General features: G+C 42.8%; 1 protein-coding gene across 1 annotated transcript in view; it reads left to right on the top strand.

The window, feature by feature from the left end:
- ADAMTS20 (ADAM metallopeptidase with thrombospondin type 1 motif 20) overlaps nt 1-21962 on the top strand; it is a gene marked incomplete at its 5' end in the record, with an annotated part of 339654 nt that overhangs the window by 46667 nt on the left and 271025 nt on the right. The window contains 2 exon segments of the mRNA XM_029617296.1: nt 554-695; nt 20892-20996. Coding sequence (XP_029473156.1) covers nt 554-695; nt 20892-20996 — 247 coding nt within the window.

Genomic DNA, 21962 nt, shown 5'->3' with positions numbered 1-21962 from the left:
TCTATTTTGTGTATATAGTGGGAATATATTTAAAAAAATCTTAAAATGTTAAATTGTTTTGCATAAAAGTTAAAAATATTTAATAAAGTCATTTTTATGCTATAAATATTTTTTGATTGGCTAGAGATATATTAGTGTTCAGGTTTTGGTTGTCATATACAGTGTATATTGTTTGGACACTTGAATTCATTCTTTAACTGACATTATATATATATATATATATATATATATATATATATATATATATACACACACACAGTATATAATTATATATACATATTTTTCATACTTCATTGAAGATAGGTAAACGGCTTAATTACTGTAATTTTAATTCATGCACTGTAGATCCAGTGGTGAGTCACTTATTTGTGTCAGTGGTTTTAAAATAAAAGTAACCTTTGGACAGTGCTGAGTATGTAATACTAGTTAAAATGTGATTTTTTTAGGAAGGCTGCAACCATCAAGCAATATAAGGGATTCATTTATTTCTGAAAATGTACATTTTGCAAATGCAAAGGCATTAAATATTCATTTGACTTTATTTTTACTACAGTACTGGATATGGGGAATGCCTTCTTGATAAACCCAATGGAAGTGTATACAAACTTGCTTCCCAACTGCCTGGCATATTGTATGATGTCAACAAACAGTGTGAGCTTATGTTTGGCCCTGGATCACAAGTGTGTCCTTATTTGGTAAGAATGTGTTATAATGACATAAAATTTATTTTCTTATCCATAAAATACATTAATACATTTTCATTTTTTTAATGTTTGTGCAAGCATACATACCACATTGTTCATTGAACTGAGTTCCTTTAATTTATTCATTTCATTTTATTTATAATTTGTATGTTGGATTATTTTATTGCATTATATCAAAATGCATTATAAATGCCGTAGGTTCCATTCAGCTATTGAGCTCTCTACTATGTTTGTAGACCATCTAAAATTTGCTATACTGTTGTTCTTTGTTTCTTCCTGGTATTGATAATGGTACATGCTGGCCTCTTGTTATCCCTCTATGGATTGGTTATCTTCTGATCTTATATTGTATTGCCTCTAAAGGAGAAGGATTTAAGGGTTGGCGCCAATTGGGGTAGTCATCTTTTTTGGCTGAAATCAGCAAGCTTAGTCAATTTTAACTGCAGGCCAGAGCATCGTAGGCATTGACTGTGAAAATAAAAACATCACAGGAAACTATATCAATCAAGAAGTCCAGACTCCAGTCTGTAAACGAGCTGTTGGTTGACCAAAGTGGAATGCGAAAGGGAGGTAGTATTATGCAGGTAAATAGCAATTTATCCTTTGAGAATTAAATAGTGTGGTTGTGGTTAATCCATTTAAATATGTGGAAATGAAATAAAATCAATTAAAACGCTATCAACTACAACTTATTATTAGACAAATTTAATGCATTTGTGACTAGCTTTCAAAAGAAATATGTCTTGTCCTCCAGTTCTAGCTGTCTGACAGTGGTTAATATGAAGCAAAAACTGGTGAGAAGCAAGATTCACACAGAAATTAAAAAGAAATAGCAAGAAACCCTGGAAGATAACACACTGTAAACTGTGCTAGCAGTTACCCACAAGGGAAAAACATTCAGCATAAAAGGTTCATGTGTTCTTCTATTAACATGGTATATTTTATCTAATACAGAGGGAGGCTAATTTTCAAGGTCATTTCCATGGGTAAAACAGTGCCACAGAAAAAGGCTTTTACAAAAATGACTGCCCGATATGCAGGTAAATACTTACATGGGGCCTAGGTGTGCGTACTTTTACCTGCTTTGTGAAGAGGTCTTCTGGGCAGGGTTTTGAATTATACACAAATGGTTGTATTTTCAAAAGTTTGCAAGTAATTTTTCCTGAAAAAAAAACAAAACCTATGGGCCAGATTTTAAAAGCCCTACGCGCGTCGGGCCTATTTTAAAACGGCCCAGTGATGCGCGTAAAGCCCCAGGATGCGTGTAAGTCCCGGGGCTTTACTAAAGGGGTGGGGCAGGGGCGGGGTCAGAGGCCTCCCACACAGCGGCTATTGCTGCTGTGTTGGAGGATCGCGTGCAGGCAGGCTGCCGGCGCGCAGAAGTTGCACCTGCTTGACAGGCACAAAAGGTAAGACAAAGGTCGGGGGGGGGGGTGTTAGAGTAGGGCTGGGGGGGGAAAGGTTAGGGGAAGGGGTGGGAAGGTCAGGCTAGGGGGAAGGGAAGTCCCTCACAGGCCACTCCAATTTTCCTATAGAGTTTCCTATACCCCTTCCCTCTGTAGTACTGCAAGCAAACAGAAAAACAGCCTGTTCCCTTTCATGGGGGGGGCGGGGGTGAGGTGGGGGATGTACTGATGGAGGGGAGCAGTGAAACCACACAGTGAAACAGCTCAGAGTAGTGAAAGGTTTCTCAGAAGACATTCGGATGACATTCGGCTTGGATAAATGTACCAAGTCACCCTCTGAATAGAAAAATTAAGCAAAACTGAAAATCTGAAGACTATAGCATAAAATCTTGAGCAGGAAGGTGGATACAAAAACCTAGGACGCGATGAAGGTGCACAAATGCAGCATAAGTTACTAAGAGACAAGATCAGTAAAGAATACTAAAGGAGAACGAAATAGATTTAAAAAAAAGAGAAGGTGGCAGTTGCAGTGGCGATGGTGAACCTGGGAATGAGAAGCCAGCTTGTGGTGCCACTGAAGATTAGGCATGCGGGAAGAGGCTAGAGTGAGGGAAGTGGAAATAATTAGCAACGAACTCTGCTGCAAACTCCCACTGCTGCCAGTGACAGCTGGTGAAATCTGGGGGTGAAGGGGCATTAAGCGCCATGCGCAGACAGAAGTATTGCGCATTATGGGGAAGAAGACATGGCAGCCAAAACAACTCCCCATCAGGACTCTCCTGCAGGGAGTGAAGGGAATGAAGGGGAGGGAGGCGAGAAGTAAAGGGGTGAGTTGGAGAGGGGGAGGAGAAGTGAAAAAGGGGAGGAGAGGGGGAATGGAGATGTGCCACACACACTGCCATTCATGCACCTATACCTCCCCCTCTCACTACCCCAGGTGGAAGATTCAGGGGATCAGGGTTCCCAGGGGTGTGTCTGGGTTGCCAAGATCTGAATCTTCCCACACCCCTGGGAACCCTGGCTATTGTTTTCCCCAGCATTTCAGACCATCAAAAGGGCCAGGCATGACCCTCCATCATCCTCTCTCTCTTCATCAAACTTCGAGGAGGGACTTCCTCCATGCTCTCTCTCTGTGATTTCAAACTACTTCTATGGCCTCTCGCTCGAAAAGTTTGGGAAGCCCTACTTTAGGTTTCACTAAAGGAATATTTTGCAAAAATTTAAAAAAAATGTTTGACCTCATGGTCAGCTTTTTCTGCAAAGATTAAATTGTGACTAAAGAGAAAACTTGTATCAAAAGTGGGAGAAGGAATTGTGGATTGTCCTCTTAAAATGTCAATAATGACTGCATTCATTGCATCTAATTAAAAGGGGCTAGTTGCCAAGCTGGGATAAAGAGTCTGCTTTTGAATTCCACCTGCAGAGGAAGACTTGATTCTATTCTGTTGGCATTGCTTGGTGGAACTAATTAGATCTGATAACACAAAATAGCTCAGGGCACTTTGAGAAGCTGCTATTTAGATGCTGGAGGGCAGTGCTGCTTGATAATAGTAATTGCTTGCTAGTTTTGGTTAAGTCTATCCTGATTGTCTTATCCAGGTGGGGAACTGAACTCTGGTGCAGTTCTTTTAGGGAAATGGAATAGATTTTCTGTTGCACCTTAATTCTATTTTGGAATAAGCAATAGGCCATTAGGGAGTTGTCTGTATATGTCTTTGAATATTTCTGAGGCACAACATGTACATCTTACATAAAATGTTTGAATTTTCACATTTGGAGGTTGTTAGCAGTATTTATTGTCAGCCTCCAAGGCTTCAGCCTTACTTGCTGACCATTCTTGCATGTTTCGTAAACATTCATATTTCAGATACTTTGTTTGAGATCCCTACAAAGGTGTGGTCCTGAAGAAAGACTATGCATTTAGAAAATCGGAGCGGTACATACCATGTATGCCAAGGCACCCCCATATGAGGCTCTGCAATGGTTGTTTCCTGTGCTATAAAAGGCAGAGACCCTTAAAAGAGTGGAAGATTTTTGAGATGACAGTTTAAGAGAGAGTAATGTTTCTTCAGTTCTCCTTTTCCAGGAGTAATCCTAAGCTCAGTTCAGTGGGATTTGGATTTGTGGAGATTCAAGAGACTTTCTGATTGATTTTTAACTTTTGAGTTTCGAGAAGGCTGTTCATTTTGGAGTTTGAAAGGGAGTTTTTCCACTCTTCCTTTCTCCCTTTTGTTTGGGAACGTATTTATTACTCACCTGGTTCCCTCAGTCACATGGCAAAAAAAATGTTGGGGGAGGTGAGAATACTCATCCAGTATCCAGAGGAAGCAGGAGGGAGAAGTGATATCCAGAATATGATTATTCACAGCATGTAAGCCTGGGCTTTATAGAGGAAAGGTGAAGGAGGTGCCTATTCAGTACAACAAGGAGAGGAGCAGAGGAAAGAAACTAAAGAGAAAGATCCAACCAGAACCTCAGCAACTCTAAAGTGGAGGGAGTGCCCGTTCCACTTGGAATAGCTGGTGGAGGCCCTAAATACCAAACAGGAGTGTGGGGGGGTCCCCAGTAACAGAGAGGAAGAATCACACAGTTGCTGATTCAAGCATTTATTCCTGGACTATGGATTTACCAAAGGAAAAGCATATTTTATGTCAGATCCCTTTTACTGCACACATGCTCAGTAAAGACTTTGGGGTAGATTTTAAGACCTGCGCGCGGGCGTACATGTGCATGCGCTACCCGGCGTGCACACATGTACGCTTGATTTTATAACTTGCGCGCATAGGCGCGTGCAAATTATAAAATTGGGGGTCAGCGCGTGCAAGGGGGTGCAAATTAGTGCACGTTGTGTGCGCCCATACCTGCAGGCTTCCCCCATCCCCCCTAACCTAACCTTCCCACCCCTTCTCCTAACCTTTTCCCCCCCCCCTAGCCCTACTCTAACGCCCCCAAATTCTTATCAAAACGTTTGCGCCTGCCTCGAGGCAGGGGCAGGTTGCGCGCACCAGCAGCCTGCCGGCACGTGATCCTCTGACACAGCAGCAAATGGCCGCTGTGTCTGAGGCCTCTGGCCCCACCCCTACCTCCCGGACCGCCCCTTTTTGCAAGCCCTGGGACTTACATGCATTCCGGGGCTTTACGCGCGTCGCTGGGCCTTGTGAATCTTAAAGTATTCACTGAGCTCAGGTTACACATTATCGTCCAAATTTTAAAAGGACCGCAAGCATTGAAATTGTGGGTTACGTGCATGGCGAGAGGGCTTCCGAAAGTGCCCCTGCAGCTAACATCAAGAGTCCCTATTTCTCTCACTCATCACCAGCCTCAGAGCACCATAGCAGGTGGGACTCATACTGTTAGGGCAGTTTACCAATATTTCATTCACCCACTTGGTGCTAAGGCTGGTAAGGAATAAAAGGTTGGGAAATGTTAGCTTTGGGGTTTTTTTTAAGGGCCACACTTGGAAATGGAAATATCAGTAGGGAAAGAGTAAATCTGAAACCAGGGCTTCATATGCAGTGCACCTAAACGTTACTTGGATGTGTTAAATTACCCAACCATCTCACAGATGAATCTTGTAATTTCATGGGAGCTACAGACACTGTGTAATTCAAACAGTGAGACTGCTGGAGCTGTGTCAGGTGCTTAGAAGATGCTCAGAAACCAACGCCCCCCCCCCCCCCCCCCCCCCGAAAAAAAAAAGCTGAATGGGATCCCTGGCTAGCTGGCACTCTTTGGTAGGGATGTGCAGAGCAAAATTTTATGTTCATATTTTTTATGTCCGAAAGGGGGTCCCACTTGCGGCCAATATGGACATAAAAAAAATCCAATGAGTTGGGTATATGTACATATGTGCAAAAAAAAAATTTAAAACCCCCTCACCCTCCTTAATCCCCCCCCCAGACTTACCACAACTCCCTGGTGATCGAGCGAGGAGTGAGGACGTCATTTCTGCAATCCTTGGCGAGAAGCATGTGACGTCGGTGGCACGTCGAGTGACGCGGCGTCACGTGATTCCCGGCTCGTTTGCGCCGGACTTTTGGCCAGCTTGGGGGGGGTCAGGAGGCCCCCCCAAGCTGGCCAAAAGTTCTTTTTGGGCCGAACGAGCCGTCCGGCGCAAACGAGCCGGGAATCACGTGACGCCGCGTCACTCGACGTGCCACCGACGTCACATGCTTCTCGCCAAGGATTGCAGAAATGGCGTCCTCACTCCTCGCTCCATCACCAGGGAGTTGTGGTAAGTCGGGGGGGGGGGGGATTAAGGAGGGTGAGGGGGTTTATATTTTTATTTTGGCTCAACAATCGCAATTTCCCACATATCGAACATATCTATGTTCGATATGTGGGAAATCCGATCGTTTATGTCGAATCAATTTTTTAAGTAAAAAAAAAAAAAGAGTTGCGTTTTACTAATGCGGTCAATCCGAATGCACACCCCTACTCTTTGGGTCATGAACACAGTGCTGGCCAGACCAAGGAGATGGGCTAGGGAATGAAACCATGGTCTCCTTCATGGCAGATGCCACTAATGCACTGAGCCAGCCCAGCATACTTTACTTTTAAGAGGTATTTCAGGTTTACTCTTAAAACTTTTCTCACCTATTTTCTTATAGATTAGCAATACATCATAACTATTATGGAGCCATTTAAACATTAAAAAATCAAAATAAAATAGCATTTATTTTTAAATGATTGCATCTGTGATTAAAGAGCCTCACCAGACCCAGTCACTGTCAGTCATAAGAGCAGGCTCCTGTTCTTTGTACTGCTGTAAGCTTTCCTGATGACCCCTCTGGCCCCAGATTTACAAAGGGAAACTCCATGGGGAATTTCCCTTTGAAAATTAGCTTGCAAGTCCATGGGCAAGTTCCTCAGGCATTTTAAAAATTGACTTCTAGTAATCTAAACAGAAAGACCAGTAGCTGTATTATTTTTAACCAACTATGCTGTATCACTCCACTGTTTCTAACTTGCTGGATTATATATTCCACTGTACTCAGCGCTTCTAACTGTAACCCATTTCCATTCAGTACTCCTATAATACTAACTTATGGAATCCACTATAAAATCATCCTACTCTATAACTCCCAGGCTGGAAAAGCAAGTCATAAACATATGATGATAAAACCCACAGGGGAATGTGTCAGAAAGGACAAATGTTCCCTCTAAGTTATGCACGTGTGTGGCTGCTTAAAACATAAATTTACTCCCACGTTCAGCTTCTTTTTGTCCATGCACTTTCAAGGCACTGTGAATATTTTTAAAAGTCGTGGGACGGCACTTTTTGGATGCTGATCTGATGAATCACAAAATCAGCAGCCAAGAAGTGCCAGCCCATGAATAAAAAAGAAAAAATACTCACAGGGCTGGCATGAGTGACTGGCAGAACCCATCCCAGCAGCCACCGAAGAGAAGAAGGTAGGCCCAGGGCAGCCCGTGAAATCCATTTTGCCAGCCACTGGCGGAGTATGACATACCACTGTAGATGAGGGAGGGCTGCTCGGGAAGGTAGGTAGGGGTGAGAAGTAACAGCACACCATGGAGAAGGAAGAGAAAATGCACATCATGGGTCAGGGAAATAGCAAGTGGGAGTGTGGGGGGGGGGGGGGGGTGCAGGGAGGAAGGAGAAACAGCATATGATGGGGAAGATGGAAAAAAAAATATAAGGGGAGGGGTGGTGGGCATGAATTGATTTTAAGAATCTTGCTGCATTTTGGGTGAATTTTTAAATCAGCCCACATAAGTTTGTGTCCAAGTCACACCAATTTTCATTGCAATCTTTTGCATGCAATTTTGCTTTCAGAATTATCCTGGCAAAACTGCACACAAACAATTACACCTGCTATTTGGTGTGCATAGTTTTGCCGAGAGAATTTATGTGCATGCTTTTTAAAATAAAGTATGTGCTTATGTTCCAGTGCTGCTCGGATGTCACCCCCTGGAACGTCTCTCCCCTTTGTGTTTAAAAATACACTCTTACAGTATATATGTACGTTATTTTTCTAAAAACTTCAAACAAAATACTTGAAATGAAATGCGTAAGTTATTAGAAAAAAAATTAACAAAAAACAGAAATATTAACCAAAGGAAAAAAAAACCTCATTTAAGATTCAAACAAAATCAACTAACATAAGAGAGGCAATACCACTATCCAAAAGAAAAGTAAATAAAAGAAAAAAATATCCCTAAAGCAGTCTTCATCACATTAACCAAACAGAGACTTGCAGAGAGATTACAGGAGAGATGAAGTGGATAAGACATTTTCCGGCTGAACAATCTTATCACTAAGAAAAAAAAATCAATTGATTCGACTCAACAAAAGAAACTGCTTGGGCCTTTATATATAACATAATAATAATAATTTTCTAAAGGGCCATTTCTGCAAGCAGAGCACAACTTTATCCACAGAAAGCCCTTTGGAAATTATCCTCCCTGAGACAAGAGGAATTACAGGAAACACGTTGGCTTACACACAGCAGCAGATAAATACAAATGTGTCTTCTGAGGATCCCTTATCTACAACAGGTTTCCTTGACTGGTAGAACTACTTGGCTTTCTGTATTACCTCTTCAGCAGTTTTGTTCTGTTTTGGGCCAAATTTATCGTGGCTTTTGTCCAGTATTTTGCCTCTGGGGAAACCCTTGATAAATCTAAGTTCCTTTGTACACTAATGTCCTTTGAACTTTCAACAAGCCAGCCTCTTCATCATTTCCAATATCAGTCAGGTTCATTTCACTTTAGCCGTCTGAGGAAAACAGAAGTCAAAAGGCTAGAGGAAATGTTCTCAACACACAGTGACTCAACGTCTTATCTTCAATACTTATTTTGAGTGATTGATCGCTCTTGGATCAGTGACCTCTCGGTTTTACTGCAGCATTTTTTAAATGTCTTTGTTATGCTATCTCGACAGGAACACTATATGTGATTTTGTGATTTGCTACCTATAACATTAAGCTCTTTCAATTTGCTCCTTTTTGAAATCTTTTAAACAATTTTGCTGCAAATATTGAAGGTCATCTGTTATTATCTTTCTGATATGTCATACTACATGCAAAGTTAACATTTTGGAAATTGTATAATAAAGTAGGCTGGTTGATGTGCCCTTCCTAATCCCTTGTGAAGAAACAGCATATTATGAAGGGGTGACAGCATACCAAGGGAGGAGCTCGGGAGACCAGCCTGCCTTTGCTTACTGGTGAAATTAAGTGCAACAACAGTAGTGCACGCTTGCACACACCCACAAAATTTAGAGGGAGCATTGGCAGCAAACACCTTCTGTAACTTAGTAACATAATAAATAATGGCAGGTAAAGACCAAAGGCCTATCCAGCCTGCCCAGCAAGTTGCTTTTAGTAGTAACTGCAGCTCCATGAAGGTTACCCTCATGCCTACTGTTAAAGGTGGAAGTGATTGCCTCTCTGTGCAAGTTACTCTCGTGCCTTCTGTTAAGGGTGGTAGCTAATATAATATAAAATAAAAGTCCAAAGACTTATCCAAGCACCAGCTTCAGTTAGGTCTCAGCAGAATAAAATGATATGCAATACCAATTTGCTGCTTATAAGCCAATAACTTGGAATAAAATGGTTTTACGATATTTTTTCTAACTTAGAACTAATGGATTGTTATTGCAGAAGAGGAGAGTATCATGATGCCCTTATTCATTATATCAAACAACAAAATGAAATGAATAAAGGGAAGGGATGATCTTGATAATAGGTGCCAGGACTCCTACAAAATGAAGTTATTACTATTTTTATTATTATACGGTACAGTATATTGTGGTAGAAACATACCAACCACTCCAAGTTCACATTTTAATGTCTGACAACTGATGTGACTTAGTAATGGGAGCCTTCATTAGGGCGGACTTGAAGAATGCCATTTATTACATTAGGAAGCATCTTATAAGTCTTTAATGCCCCTTATAATAACCAGTTAAGGTCTGTGATTCCACTAATGTTCCATCATCTTGTACAACTGTGCTTGCCCAATCATTGGGGAACCAAAAAAATAATTTAGTTTAGTTTGAGTTGATAGAGGCAGGATGGAAGTGATCCAGAGAGATGCAACAAAACTGATGTGGGGTCCCCATCAAAAGCCATTTGAGATGAGACAGAAGGACCTGAATATGTATACTCTGAAGGAGAGGAGAGTCAGGGAAGATAGGAAACAGACTTTAAAATATCTTCTCCTCCCTCTCCGGTCCAGCAAACTCTGAGTAAGAGCTCTCCCACCCACCCTCAGCTCTCTCATGATTTGAAATATCCAGTGTGGCCCTTCTCTTGAAAAGCTTTGAGACCCCTGATCTATAGTAAGGTGATATTGCAGTGGAAAGTGATAAATTAAAAGAGAGACCAATTTTTCCTTGGGGACAACCTTAAGCAAAATGGCATTAGCCAGGGCAAACATTTTTATTTCAATTTATTTGAGTTTTAGTTTATTAAAGTTTTAAGGTGGACAACTCTGGTCCTCGAGAGCCACAAATAGGCCAGGATGAATATGCTTGAGATAGATTTGCATACAATGGATATGCAATACATTTGCATTGTGGATGTGCTGAAAACCAGGACTGCTTGTGGCTCTCAAGAACTGGAATTGGCCACCTCTGTTTCAGTATAAGAACATAACATAAAAACATGCCATACTGGGTCAGACCAAGGGTCCATCAAGCCCAGCATCCTGTTTCCAACAATGGCTTATCCAGGCCATAAGAACCTGGCAAGTACCCAAAACCTAAGGGCCAGATTTTAAAAGGGTTACGCGCATAAGATAAGGGCGTAATCCTTTTAAATCCCCTCTGCGCGCGCCAAGCCTATTTTGCATAGGCTCGGCGGCGCGCGCAAGCCCTGGGACGCGCGTAAGTCCCAGAGTTTGCAAAAAGCGGCCTCAGAGGGAACGGGCAGCGCGCGCAGAGCTCGGCAAGCGCAAGGTGCACAAATGCACACCCCCTTGCGCGTGCCGACCCCGGATTTTATAAGATACGCGCGTATCTTATAAAATCCTGCGTACTTTTGTAAAATCTACCCCTAAGTCTAGTCCATATTACCGTTGCTAGTAATAGCAGTGGCTATTTTCTAAGTCAACTCAATTAATAGCAGGTAATGGACTTCTCCTCCAAGAACTTATCCAATCCTTTTTTAAACACAGCTATATTAACTGCACTAACCACATCCTCTGGCAACAAATTCCAGAGTTTAATTGTGCATTGTGTGAAAAAGAACTTTCTCCGATTAGTTTTAAATGTGCCACATGCTAACTTCATGGAGTGCCCCCTAGTCTTTCTATTATCCGAAAGAGTAAATAACCGATTCACATCTACCCATTCTAGACCTCTCATGATTTTAAACACCTGTATCATATCCCCCCTCAGCCGTCTCCTCTCCAAGCTGAAAAGTCCTAGCCTCTTTAGTCTTTCCTCATAGTGGAGCTGTTCCATTCCTCTTATCATTTTGGTCGCCATTCTCTGTACCTTCTCCAACGCAATTATATCTTTTTTGAGATGCGGCAACCAGAATTGTACACAGTATTCAAGGTGCGGTCTCACCATGGCGCAATACAGAGGCATTATGACATTTTCCGTTTTACTCAACATTCCCTTTCTAATAATTCGCAACATTCTGTTTGCTTTTTTGACTGCTGCAGCACACTGAACCGACAATTTCAATGTGTTATCTACTATGATGCCTAGATCTCTTTCTTGGGTGGTAGCACCTAATATGGAACCTAACACTGTGTAACTATAGCATGGGTTATTTTTCCCTATATGCATCACCTTGTACTTATCCACATTAAATTTCATCTGCCATTTGGATGCCCAATTTTCCAGTCTCACAAGGTCTTCCTGCAATTTATCACAATCTGCTTGTGATATAACTACTCTGAACAATTTTGTATCATCTGTCAGAGTGATTTCACCACCTTTTTAAAAGTTTTACAATTTTTACTGAAAATACAACCTTGTGGCCAGGAGGCCTGCTCTAGATAAATAGTCTCCCTGTCTCCCATCCATGCCTCTAGAATGAGATCATAAATTAACATTGATTTTGACGTTATTGAGCATATTTTGAAATGACTGAACCTTAAAAACTCTAGTAATGACAAAGGAAGACCCATGATAAGCACAGTTTTTGTTGTGGTCAGAATCTGGGTGAGGTATCAATGGTACTTGCAGAACATAAGAATGCTGCATCTTCGACACCAGATTATTCTAATAGGAGGATGAGGAGAACCGAGTGTCATTGAATAACTTGGTTCTAAACTGCAAGTGTGGATTGTTCTAAATATGACAGCAGGAGCACTAGGGGGCACACCAAGGTTGAACCCCTTTGGCTTTGCCTCCTTTGGCAAACTCACTGCCCCAGATGGGTCAGTGTTTCACAGCACCAACCCAGAAGTGATGTCAGCAGATTGGCAGGACCATAGGCTTGTGGCCCAAATGTAGGGTAATGCAATAGATCTCCCCTCAGGTATGCTGGTAGACTTTAATTCAGGAGTATGGAACTCCAGTCCTGGAGCACTGCAAATGAGACTGGTTTTCAAGTAGCCAATCTATCAGGCCATTACAGTATGGAGCGGTAGGGAGAGCTGCGTTAGTGCCGGGCGCACCCGCGGTTGCCGCACGCACAGTCTAGCTCACCTACTGCTCGATACTGTATGTAAATAGCTTGCAAATGCAAGCTGCGTCTAAGAAGCGTCCGTGAAGCGTTAGGCCCGCGCAACCCATTTTACTGTATAGAGCGCTATACAGTATCCTGGGTGCGCTGGCCTAACGCTTCACGGACACGCTGGTATCTGTCATTTCAAATGTCATTTCAAATCCCGAGCGTAGGAGAACCGTCCACTTCCTGGTACCTGTCATTTCAAATGTCATTTCAAATGACATTTGAAATGACAGGTACCAGGAAGTGGACGGTTTTCCTACACTCGGGATTGCCACTCCTCTCTCCTCTCCTCCCGAAACAAGCAACGAAAGCGGAAAAAACGAAAAAAAAAAAAATCGAAAAAGCAAAAAAAAAAAAGTAGCAAGGGAGAGAGGATGGGCAATCCTACACTCAGGATTGCTAGTCCTCTTTCCCCTCCTCCCGAAACAAGGCACAAAAAGCAGCCTTGCTTTTCGGGAGGAGGGGAGAGAGGACTGGCAGTGTAAAGCAACGAAGCGACTTACTTTTTTTGCAGCCCCCCTCCAGAGACGAACATCAGCGACGAGGGACCGCAGCTCCCCTGCCTCCAGCTGCCCGCGAAGATGGACGCATCGCACGGGCGAAAGTGGCCCCTGATCGTGCAATTGTCCGCTCAAGACGTGGCGTCACATGCCGTGATGCCAAATGTCGTGACGTCACATCTTGAGCGGCCCAATTGCACGCACAGGGGCCGCTTTCGCCCTTGCAGGCGTCCATCTTTGCGGGCAGCTGGAGGCAGGGGAGCCGCGGTCGTCTTCGCCGATGTCCGTCTCCGGAGGGGGGCTGCAAAAAAAGTAAGTTGCTTCGTTGCTTTTCACTGCCAGTCCTCTTTCTCCTCCTCCCGAAAAGCAAGGCTGCTTTTCGCGCCTTGCTTCGGGAGGAGGGGAGAGAGGACTGGTAATCCCGAGCGTAGGATTGCCCGTCCTCTCTCCCCTCTCTCTCTTGCAACTTTTTTTTTCGCTTTTTTTTTTTTTTTTCGCTTTTTCGCTTTTTTCCGCTTTCGTTGCTTCGGGAGGAGGGGAGAGGACTGGGGCTGCCCTGGAGACCAGCACCCATGGACGCAGCCAGGGCAGGTGAGCAGGGGCTGGGGGAAAGTTTGCCGCCTACCCTTACCCCTGCCTCTAACGCAGGGGTAAGGGTAGGTGGTAAGTTAACAGGTTAAACGTGCGGCAAAACGGCAGGGTAAAAAAGCGATAGTTGGGGCGCGCGTTACTGTATGGGAGGGAATAGCTAATTCGCTCGTTTACATGTAATATACATGCCGCGGGCGGAAGGGGTTAACCGGTGATTTAAGGACGCGGTAAGAGTAGGTTAAAGGGGATTGTGTATCGCAGGAAGGGCTAACGCGGGTAGAAAGCGGGTTAGGAGCAGAGTAACCGCGGCCACACTTTACTGTATTGACCTGTATGCAACTGCACTTGTTTTTTAATCCAAATAAACATAAATATATCTCATGAATATTCATTATGATTATCCTGAGAATCAGATCTTTGCTAACCCTCAAGAACTGAAGTTTTACGCCCCAGATTTGATTGATCCATAAATTGCTATTCACATTTAAATTAGATTTGGGGGTAAATTTTCAACCAGGCTCAGAGCACCTGAGATTGCTGGTGATATTAAGCACACTGTCCGCCACAACAGTTTGCAACTTAAAACTCCCTTAAATCTAGCTGGACAAGAATTTAGTTTCCTAGATTTAGGGCTGCCATTAGCACAGCTACAGTTGGCCTGCTAAACTTAGCTCGCTAGTGCTGAAAATCAGTGCCAGCTGATTTTCTTAAGCCTACCCCTGGAATGTATCTGGGTCTGCCCCCTTTTGACTAGGTAAATTTAGCTGCTTTGTGAATTTAAGTAGATAAATTTAAACATTTAATGGAAAAGGGGGGATTTTTAAAAGCATTTTTAACCAGATAACTCTTAAACTTAGTCAGTTAAATACTTTGAACATCCCCTCCAAAGTAGCTATGAGAAATAAGAATTGGGCTTTTGAAGTTTTCTGTATGACATATTTCATTATGTCAAGCTTTCAAATATGATCATTCAAGTGGTAGCATACAAAGATAAACTCATGGATTCACACAATCGATTGTTTCACTCTTCTTTTTAATAAATAAGTGAGGGATAATCATACTCAAGAAATATCAACATTTCTCAGCCATTGTCCTACATTTTAATCAGTCCCATTTAATACATTGTCTCTTTTTCATATAAAAATATATTATATTACATCAGAAGAGTAATGCTTCAAAGGAGTGATATTTCCCTGTTGTCCATTTTATAAACTACTCAATACAGTCCTGTATTTCATTCTCACTGCATCAGGGGTACAAACATTTCATGCTGTTAAATTACTTTCTTCATAGCCACTTTTACTGCATCTGTACAGTTGCAAACACAGAACAATTTCTACTGCAGGAGCATCATCCATCTGACCATTAGCATTGCATATTGCTGTCAAACAGTCCTGCTGTTTTTTGTATTACTATCCAATTATACTTGCCTGTTCACATTCAGTTGATCATTCCCCATATATTAACAACTGGGAAGCTTTTTGTCAACTTCACTGCTCAGTTACATTAAACTTTTACTTGCTATGTACACCTGCCAGTCACAGACATTCATCAAATTTCTTTTTCCAGTTGTCAGCATCTTCTTGCATCTTTATAGCATAATTATGTGGCATGTCAACCAGATCATATATATTTGTTTTATTTATAATAAAATGTCTGAGGTGCAAGGATCTTAATGAAACCCTGAAGAATATTTATCAATCTTAACGGCCTATTGAATATTAAAAATCAAATGTTATTAAACTATATGCACCCCATTCTGTATGTACTGCTCCATTCTATTTGTAGATTCATCCTGAATGGCTCCATGCTCTGAAGTTTATATATACTACTTTAACTCCTGTACCACTTATGGACACCTTCCCAGCCTTGGAGAGCATAGGAGTCACGCTCCCAAGGTGGAGGATCGAATCTCTGGGGCTGGGAGCTAGGGGCAGGATAACTTACAGCCAAGTACTTGGCCAAGGACTCTCCAGAATAAATAACCAATGTCCAGTCAAAAGTTGTGCTACAGAATAAAAATAGTTTACTATAGAAGTTTCATGGAACCGGTCCCCAAGTTTGATGCTTAATCTTTCACTTTAGGGTGGTCTGGGTTCAGTTTGGACAGGGAGGAAGAATAATCCGGGGACCTCTGGCGTATCTATCCACACTTTATTCTTAATGCTCACACTGAAGGTAGAGGACCTTACAAAGATGCCAGACTGTCCATAGGAGAAGTAAGGAGGATATCACCAACAGCAAGGGTACATAAACAGGTTCACACCAAGGCTCAGCCATACAGTTCTGACAATAGAAGGAGCAGCAAAATAGAATAAATCACTCTCAGAAGTCTAAATATGATGTTCAAATAAAATAGTCTTTACTGCAACAAATAAATAATCCAAGCCACAGTGCCAGAAATACAGAACAGCATGAAAAATTTAATAGCAATGAAGATGATTGTTTTGTCCATCTTAAGTGTCATTTCCCTTCTGCCTTCTCTTGCACCGTTATCCATGGAGAAAAACTGCTCTAGGAAAACTAAAATGGAGTTCCTGCATAAATCCACTCAGCAAATAGAAGAAAATCCCCAAGCACACAAACTGCAGGACAACTGTCCCCACCACGTACAAAAACATCCAACTTCAATTGGTCCAACTTTCAACTTTCTTAACTGGAAAAACTGTCTCACTATCTCAATGGCTTTAGCCCTTTGAGTCTTTGTATCAACAAGCATCAAAGCTTCTTACTCCTGCTTTTTCAGGTCTCTCTTCAACCAGACTCTTGCTCCAAATCCTCACTCTTGTCCCAAGTCCTCAGAGATACCAGAGGTATGCCCTTTTTTTCAAACTGGTCGAGGCAAAGTCCAAAAAATCCTTTAATCCAACCTCTTTCACTATTCAGTTGCAAAACTTGATAGAGCAGAGGCCCATCTAAAAAGTACTCAGCACTCTTTCTTCTGAGACCTTGTGGAAGTCCCAAAACTTCTCTCTCCTTCTCCTAGGTCCTGGGAGGATCCAAAACTCCTCAAAAAGTATTTGAAATCCTGTGGGGAATATCAAAATACTAACTCCATTGCTCTGAAATCCTAGGGGGATCTCTTGCTATTTTCTCTTTTGTTTGTCCTTCCAATCTGGAGTAGCCCCAGACTCAGTAGAGTCAGGATTTGTATTTACTTATTCCATTGACCCAACCCATAGAGGCTGTACCCCTCTGTTAGTCAAGAAGGGCATGTAATACCTTCTGACCAAAAGATGACCTGTAAACCCTGGAACATTCTCACTCTAGCTCCAAGGTAACCTTTTGCACTCTCCACATCCTGTGCACCCTTAGTAGATAGTTAAGACTTTTTAGGCATTACAGATCTCTCATAAGGGGACAATCTCTTCCTTACCACAACCTCTGAAATAATATAAAATTCTATATATTCTGAGTACTAAGGGTCACTCTAATACTACTAATTAACATGTCTATAGCACTGCACGACATACACAGTGCTGTTCAAACACACAAAAAGACAGTCCCTTCCCTATAGAGCTTACAATCTTATAAAACAAACATACAGGACAAGAGATTTGGGGCAGTTCATAAAGCAAGACAATGGTTAAAAATGAAAAGAAAGTTAGTTAATAAGGCTAAACGCAGACAATCAGGCTTAAGATTTAAAAGCAGCTTCAGAATGGTGGGTCTTTTAGATGGGATTTAATTATGGTGAGAGAGGGAGCATGACTCACCAGTTCAGGAAGACTATTCCAAGCACATGACATAGCTTGGAAACCACAGAGTCAGGAATTGGTGATAGAGGAGAAGGGCACAAATAGGAGTGACTTGTCTGATGAGCGGAGTGCACGAGAAGGGGTATAGAGAGAGATAAGAGAGGACAGGGAGGTGCTGCAGAGTGAAGACATTTGAAGCTGAGAAAAAGGAGCTTGAACTGTATGTGGGAGTGGATAGGGAGCCAATGCAGTGACTTCAGGAGAAGGGTTATGTGAGTGTAGCAACTTTGGTAAAAGATAAGTCACACAACTGAATTTAGGACAGACTGCAGTGTAGAGAGATCACTTGCCAGGAGAATTGTGAGGAGCAGGTTGCAATATTCTAAGTGGGAGGAGATGATAGAGTTGATAAGGGTTCTGGGAGTGTGATCAGAAAAGAAGGAATGGATTTTGGCAATGTTACAGGGAAAGAAGCTGTTGCGGTCCTGGCCGCGAGGTTCGCGACCGGGTCCTTACCTCTCTCTCCCGCGGGCACTCCCCGGCACGCCCTGACGTCCTTCAGGCTTAGGCAGGCCGCTCCGTGGCGATGTCTCCACAAGGGAGACGCTGCCGAGCTCCGATCCATGGCTCCGCCCCTCCTAGGCACGCGCGTACATGAGGGGGGAGCTTTTAAAGGGCCAGTGGCGTGAAACCACGGCCCGCCCTCGGAGGTGACGTCAGACTCCGGCAGGGATTTAAACCCGGCGTCTGACTAGCTTCAGTGCCTTGCAACGAGGTTCCCCACTTGGGTTGCTAGTTGCTGTTCCTGTGTTCCTGGTGTCCCTGATTCCTGCCTTCACCTTTGCTCCTGTCCAGTTCCAGCTTTAGTTACTGCTTCAGTTCCAGCTCTGGATCTTCAGGTTCGTTCCTACTTCTGCTCTCGCTTCAGTTCCAGCTCCGGATCTTCAGTTCCGTTCTGCTCCTGCTCCCGCTCCAATTCCAGCTTCGGATCTTCAGTTCCGTTTCTGCTCCTGCTTCAGTCCATTGTTCCTGGTTCCTGCTCTGTCTCTTCCTCGGATTGTCTTCTTGGTTCCTGACTCTGGCTCGTCTCTACGTGATTCTTGCTTCCGCCCGCCCAGTACTCGGACTGTCCTGACGCTGTTTCCAGCATCTCGTAAGTCTTCTCCTAAGTCCCAACGGCCCGGGTCCTCACGGGCTCCTCCTGGGGGGATCTCGGGCTTCCAGGGTGAAGATCCTGCTTCTTCATCTGGTTCCGTGCCGCCTCCCGGCCTTTGCTCTTCAACTCAGTAAGGCCGGTGCAAGGATCCACCACTCCGGTCACAACAGAAGCAGCATGTTTTAGCACAGTTTTGGATATGCATAGAGAAGGAGAGAGAGGAGTCGAAGATGACTCCTAGGTTATGGGCTGAAGGGTCTGAGAGGACCACTGTGTTATCCATAAAAATAGAGAAAGGAGGAAGTGGAAAGGTGAGCTTGGAGGGGAAAGATAGGGAGCTCTGTCTTGGCCATGTTGAGTTTAAGGTGGCAGCAGGACATCCAGGCAGCAATGTCAGACAAGCAGGCTGAGATCCAGGGCTGGATTTCTGGTGAAATGTCTGGTATAGAACGAAAGGTAGATCTGGAAGTCATCAGCATAAAAATGGCATTGAAAGCCATTAGAGGAAATCAGAGTACCAAGGGAATTAGTATATAGTAAGAAGAGAAGAGGGCCCAGAAGAGAATCCTGAGGCACATCAATTGATAATGGAATGGCAGTAGAGGAGGAACCACTAAAGGAAACGTTAAAAGTGCAATGGGTTAGGTAAGAAGAGAACCAAGACAGGACAGAGTCCTGAAATCCAAGCGAGGACAAAGTATCAAAGAGTAGGTGGTAATCAACAATGTGAAAAGCAGCAGACAAGTCAAGGAGGGTAAGGACAGAGTAAAGACTTTTGGCTTTAACCATAAACAGGGCATTGCAAACTTTGGCAAGGGCTGTTTTCAGTTGAATGTGGAGGGTGAAAACCAGATTGGAGTAGATCAATAATGGTAAAGAGATTTAAGAAAGTCAAGACAACAGCATGTTCAAGTAGTTTGGAGGCAAAATGGTGAAGAGAGATGAGATGATAATTGGCAGGACAGGTAGGATCCATTGAGGGTTTTTTAAGGAGTGGTATGATTACAGCACATTTGAAGGGAGCAGGAACAGTAGCAGTGTAGAGTGATAGAGGATGTGACAGATGAAAGGGATGTCTGAAATAGAGATGGAGCTGAGGAATCCGGGGAGGGCAGGGTCAGAGGAACAAGTAGTGAGTTTGGAGAAAGAGAGAAGACGAGCAGTTTCCTCCACTGTGATTTCAGGAAAGGAGGAGAGAGCAGTCGAGGCTAGGGCAAGGGTAGAGAAAAGAAATGAGGGAGAGGCAGGTAATCCACTTAGAACAAGTATACTGGCAATAATCTGAATATAAGTTACCATAAATAAATAAATAAAATAAAGGTGACCAGGTTGATAACTCAAAACTAATTTTGTGAATCTTTTCATTAAAGTAGCTAGCCATAGTCTGGTCAGAGAGTGAAGGGAGGCGAGGGAAGTTTGAGGAGGGACTTGAGTGTGGCAAAGAGAGGGTGAGAGTTGGATGTAAGAGAGTTTGTTAGATGGACATAGTAGTCTTGTTTGGCAAGTGTAATAGTGGACTGGAAAGTGGTCAGCATGAATTTGAAATGTGTATCCATTGCTGTTCCTTATTCAACCACATTGGCACATTTCCCTCACACCATTCCTTAATGACTTAATAACTGCTCATGCATATAAGAACAAGGATGTGCTTGGTTAATTTAGACACAGGGTGGTAATTTTCAACAGCTCATATAGATCTAAAGTCTGCTGGTACAAAGTATTTTAGTCTCAATTTTTAATGTGGATTTATGCTTATAAGACCACTTAGAAAATTTGCAGATTACACGTGTAGTGTATATTTACATGCATATTTTTGCAAATCGAAAGTAGGCGCATAAATGCAAATCCCACCCCAGATTCATCCCCGGATTGCTGCAAGTGAGTGCGGGGAAAAGTCTGCGCGTGCTGGAGTTACACATTTATTTCTGCTTGCGCAGCATCCTACATGAGTTTTAAAAACCAATTTATATGGTTATACTAAGGTTCATGCATGTAAATCCTTTAAAAAAAACCCCAAAAACATTTTATATACCGACTTTTGAAAAGTGCCACACTTCAAAAGACTATGAAGTTTTCAACATTAAAGTAATTTGCATATTTCCGTATTAGATTTTATGGAGTATTAACAACTAACATGAGGGATTGGAAAGGAACAGCAGTCTGGCTTTTGTTTTACAGAAACAGTGCAAACGTTTGTGGTGTACAAGTACGGAGGGAGTTCATAAAGGCTGTCGCACTCAGCATATGCCCCTGGCAGATGGAACAGAATGTGGTTCTAACATGGTGAGTCCTCTCTTATATTAGTACCTGATAAAATATTCAACATTTTGTTTAGATATACACACAACCAGGGGTGTAGATTAACTTATTAAGAATTTGAGATTCAGACATATAGAAATGTCTGCCAAATGTACCTGTGTAAGGTGTCACCAAAGTGGTCCCTTACTAGTGCCTTCAATGTCTCCATAGACGTTGGGTGATAAGGTAAGACAGACAGTAGGAGACGCTGCTGTTTTCTGGCACTCCCCAGTGAGATGTGTCTGTCTACTTTGAGTGGTTTTACAAAACTCATGAGCTTACTTGGCTCAGAGCTCTTTGGGGGTTGTCTCTCCAAGAGAGAGAGGACATCTTGTCTTGTCTCCTATCCTGGGAAGTTGGCCTTCATGAATTAGGAGAGTGTTCCAGCTTGGAATCCAAGGTGAACCAGGAAGTCTATTGAAAAATCAGAAGGGGGAACTGTGAGCTGGAGGAGAGTGAATCCCATATTTCTCATTTGATTTGGAAGATCCATTCAGAGACTGAGAATGGAGTTTCAAGTTAGAGTCAAGGGAGGATTTCCAGACTTCAAGGTCTGCTAAAGAGCAGCTGTTTACAGAACAGCATCAGCCAGGAGTTTCTGCAGAGTATCAGCAGGCGTTCCCAAAGGAGGGGTCTACCCAAGTTAGGTACCATTGGGGATGAACCCAGGGAGGCTCCCTTGTGAAGAATACCTATTACCAGGTTGTGCAGATTTATCAATGATTGTAACTTTGACTTTTTCTTCTGGATTTTTCTTCTGTATCTGTCACTAATGAACTAGTTGTCATTAGTTGCAATCAAGTTTCAGTAAAAGGTTTTATTTTGAACAACATCCACTGTGTGCCTGATAGTTTTTGTTTTTTTTTGTGCTGAACTGTTGCAGAAGCCCTCTAGGACAATCCGCACACAGCCACGTCTCCTGCACACCCGATGCAATATATAAATGAGCTG

This window comes from Rhinatrema bivittatum, chromosome 9 (assembly GCF_901001135.1).
Source record: "Rhinatrema bivittatum chromosome 9, aRhiBiv1.1, whole genome shotgun sequence".
Lineage (NCBI taxonomy): Eukaryota > Metazoa > Chordata > Amphibia > Gymnophiona > Rhinatrematidae > Rhinatrema > Rhinatrema bivittatum.
The sequence above is the reverse complement of the archived record's forward strand: the minus strand, read 5'-3'. Positions and strand labels throughout refer to the sequence as shown.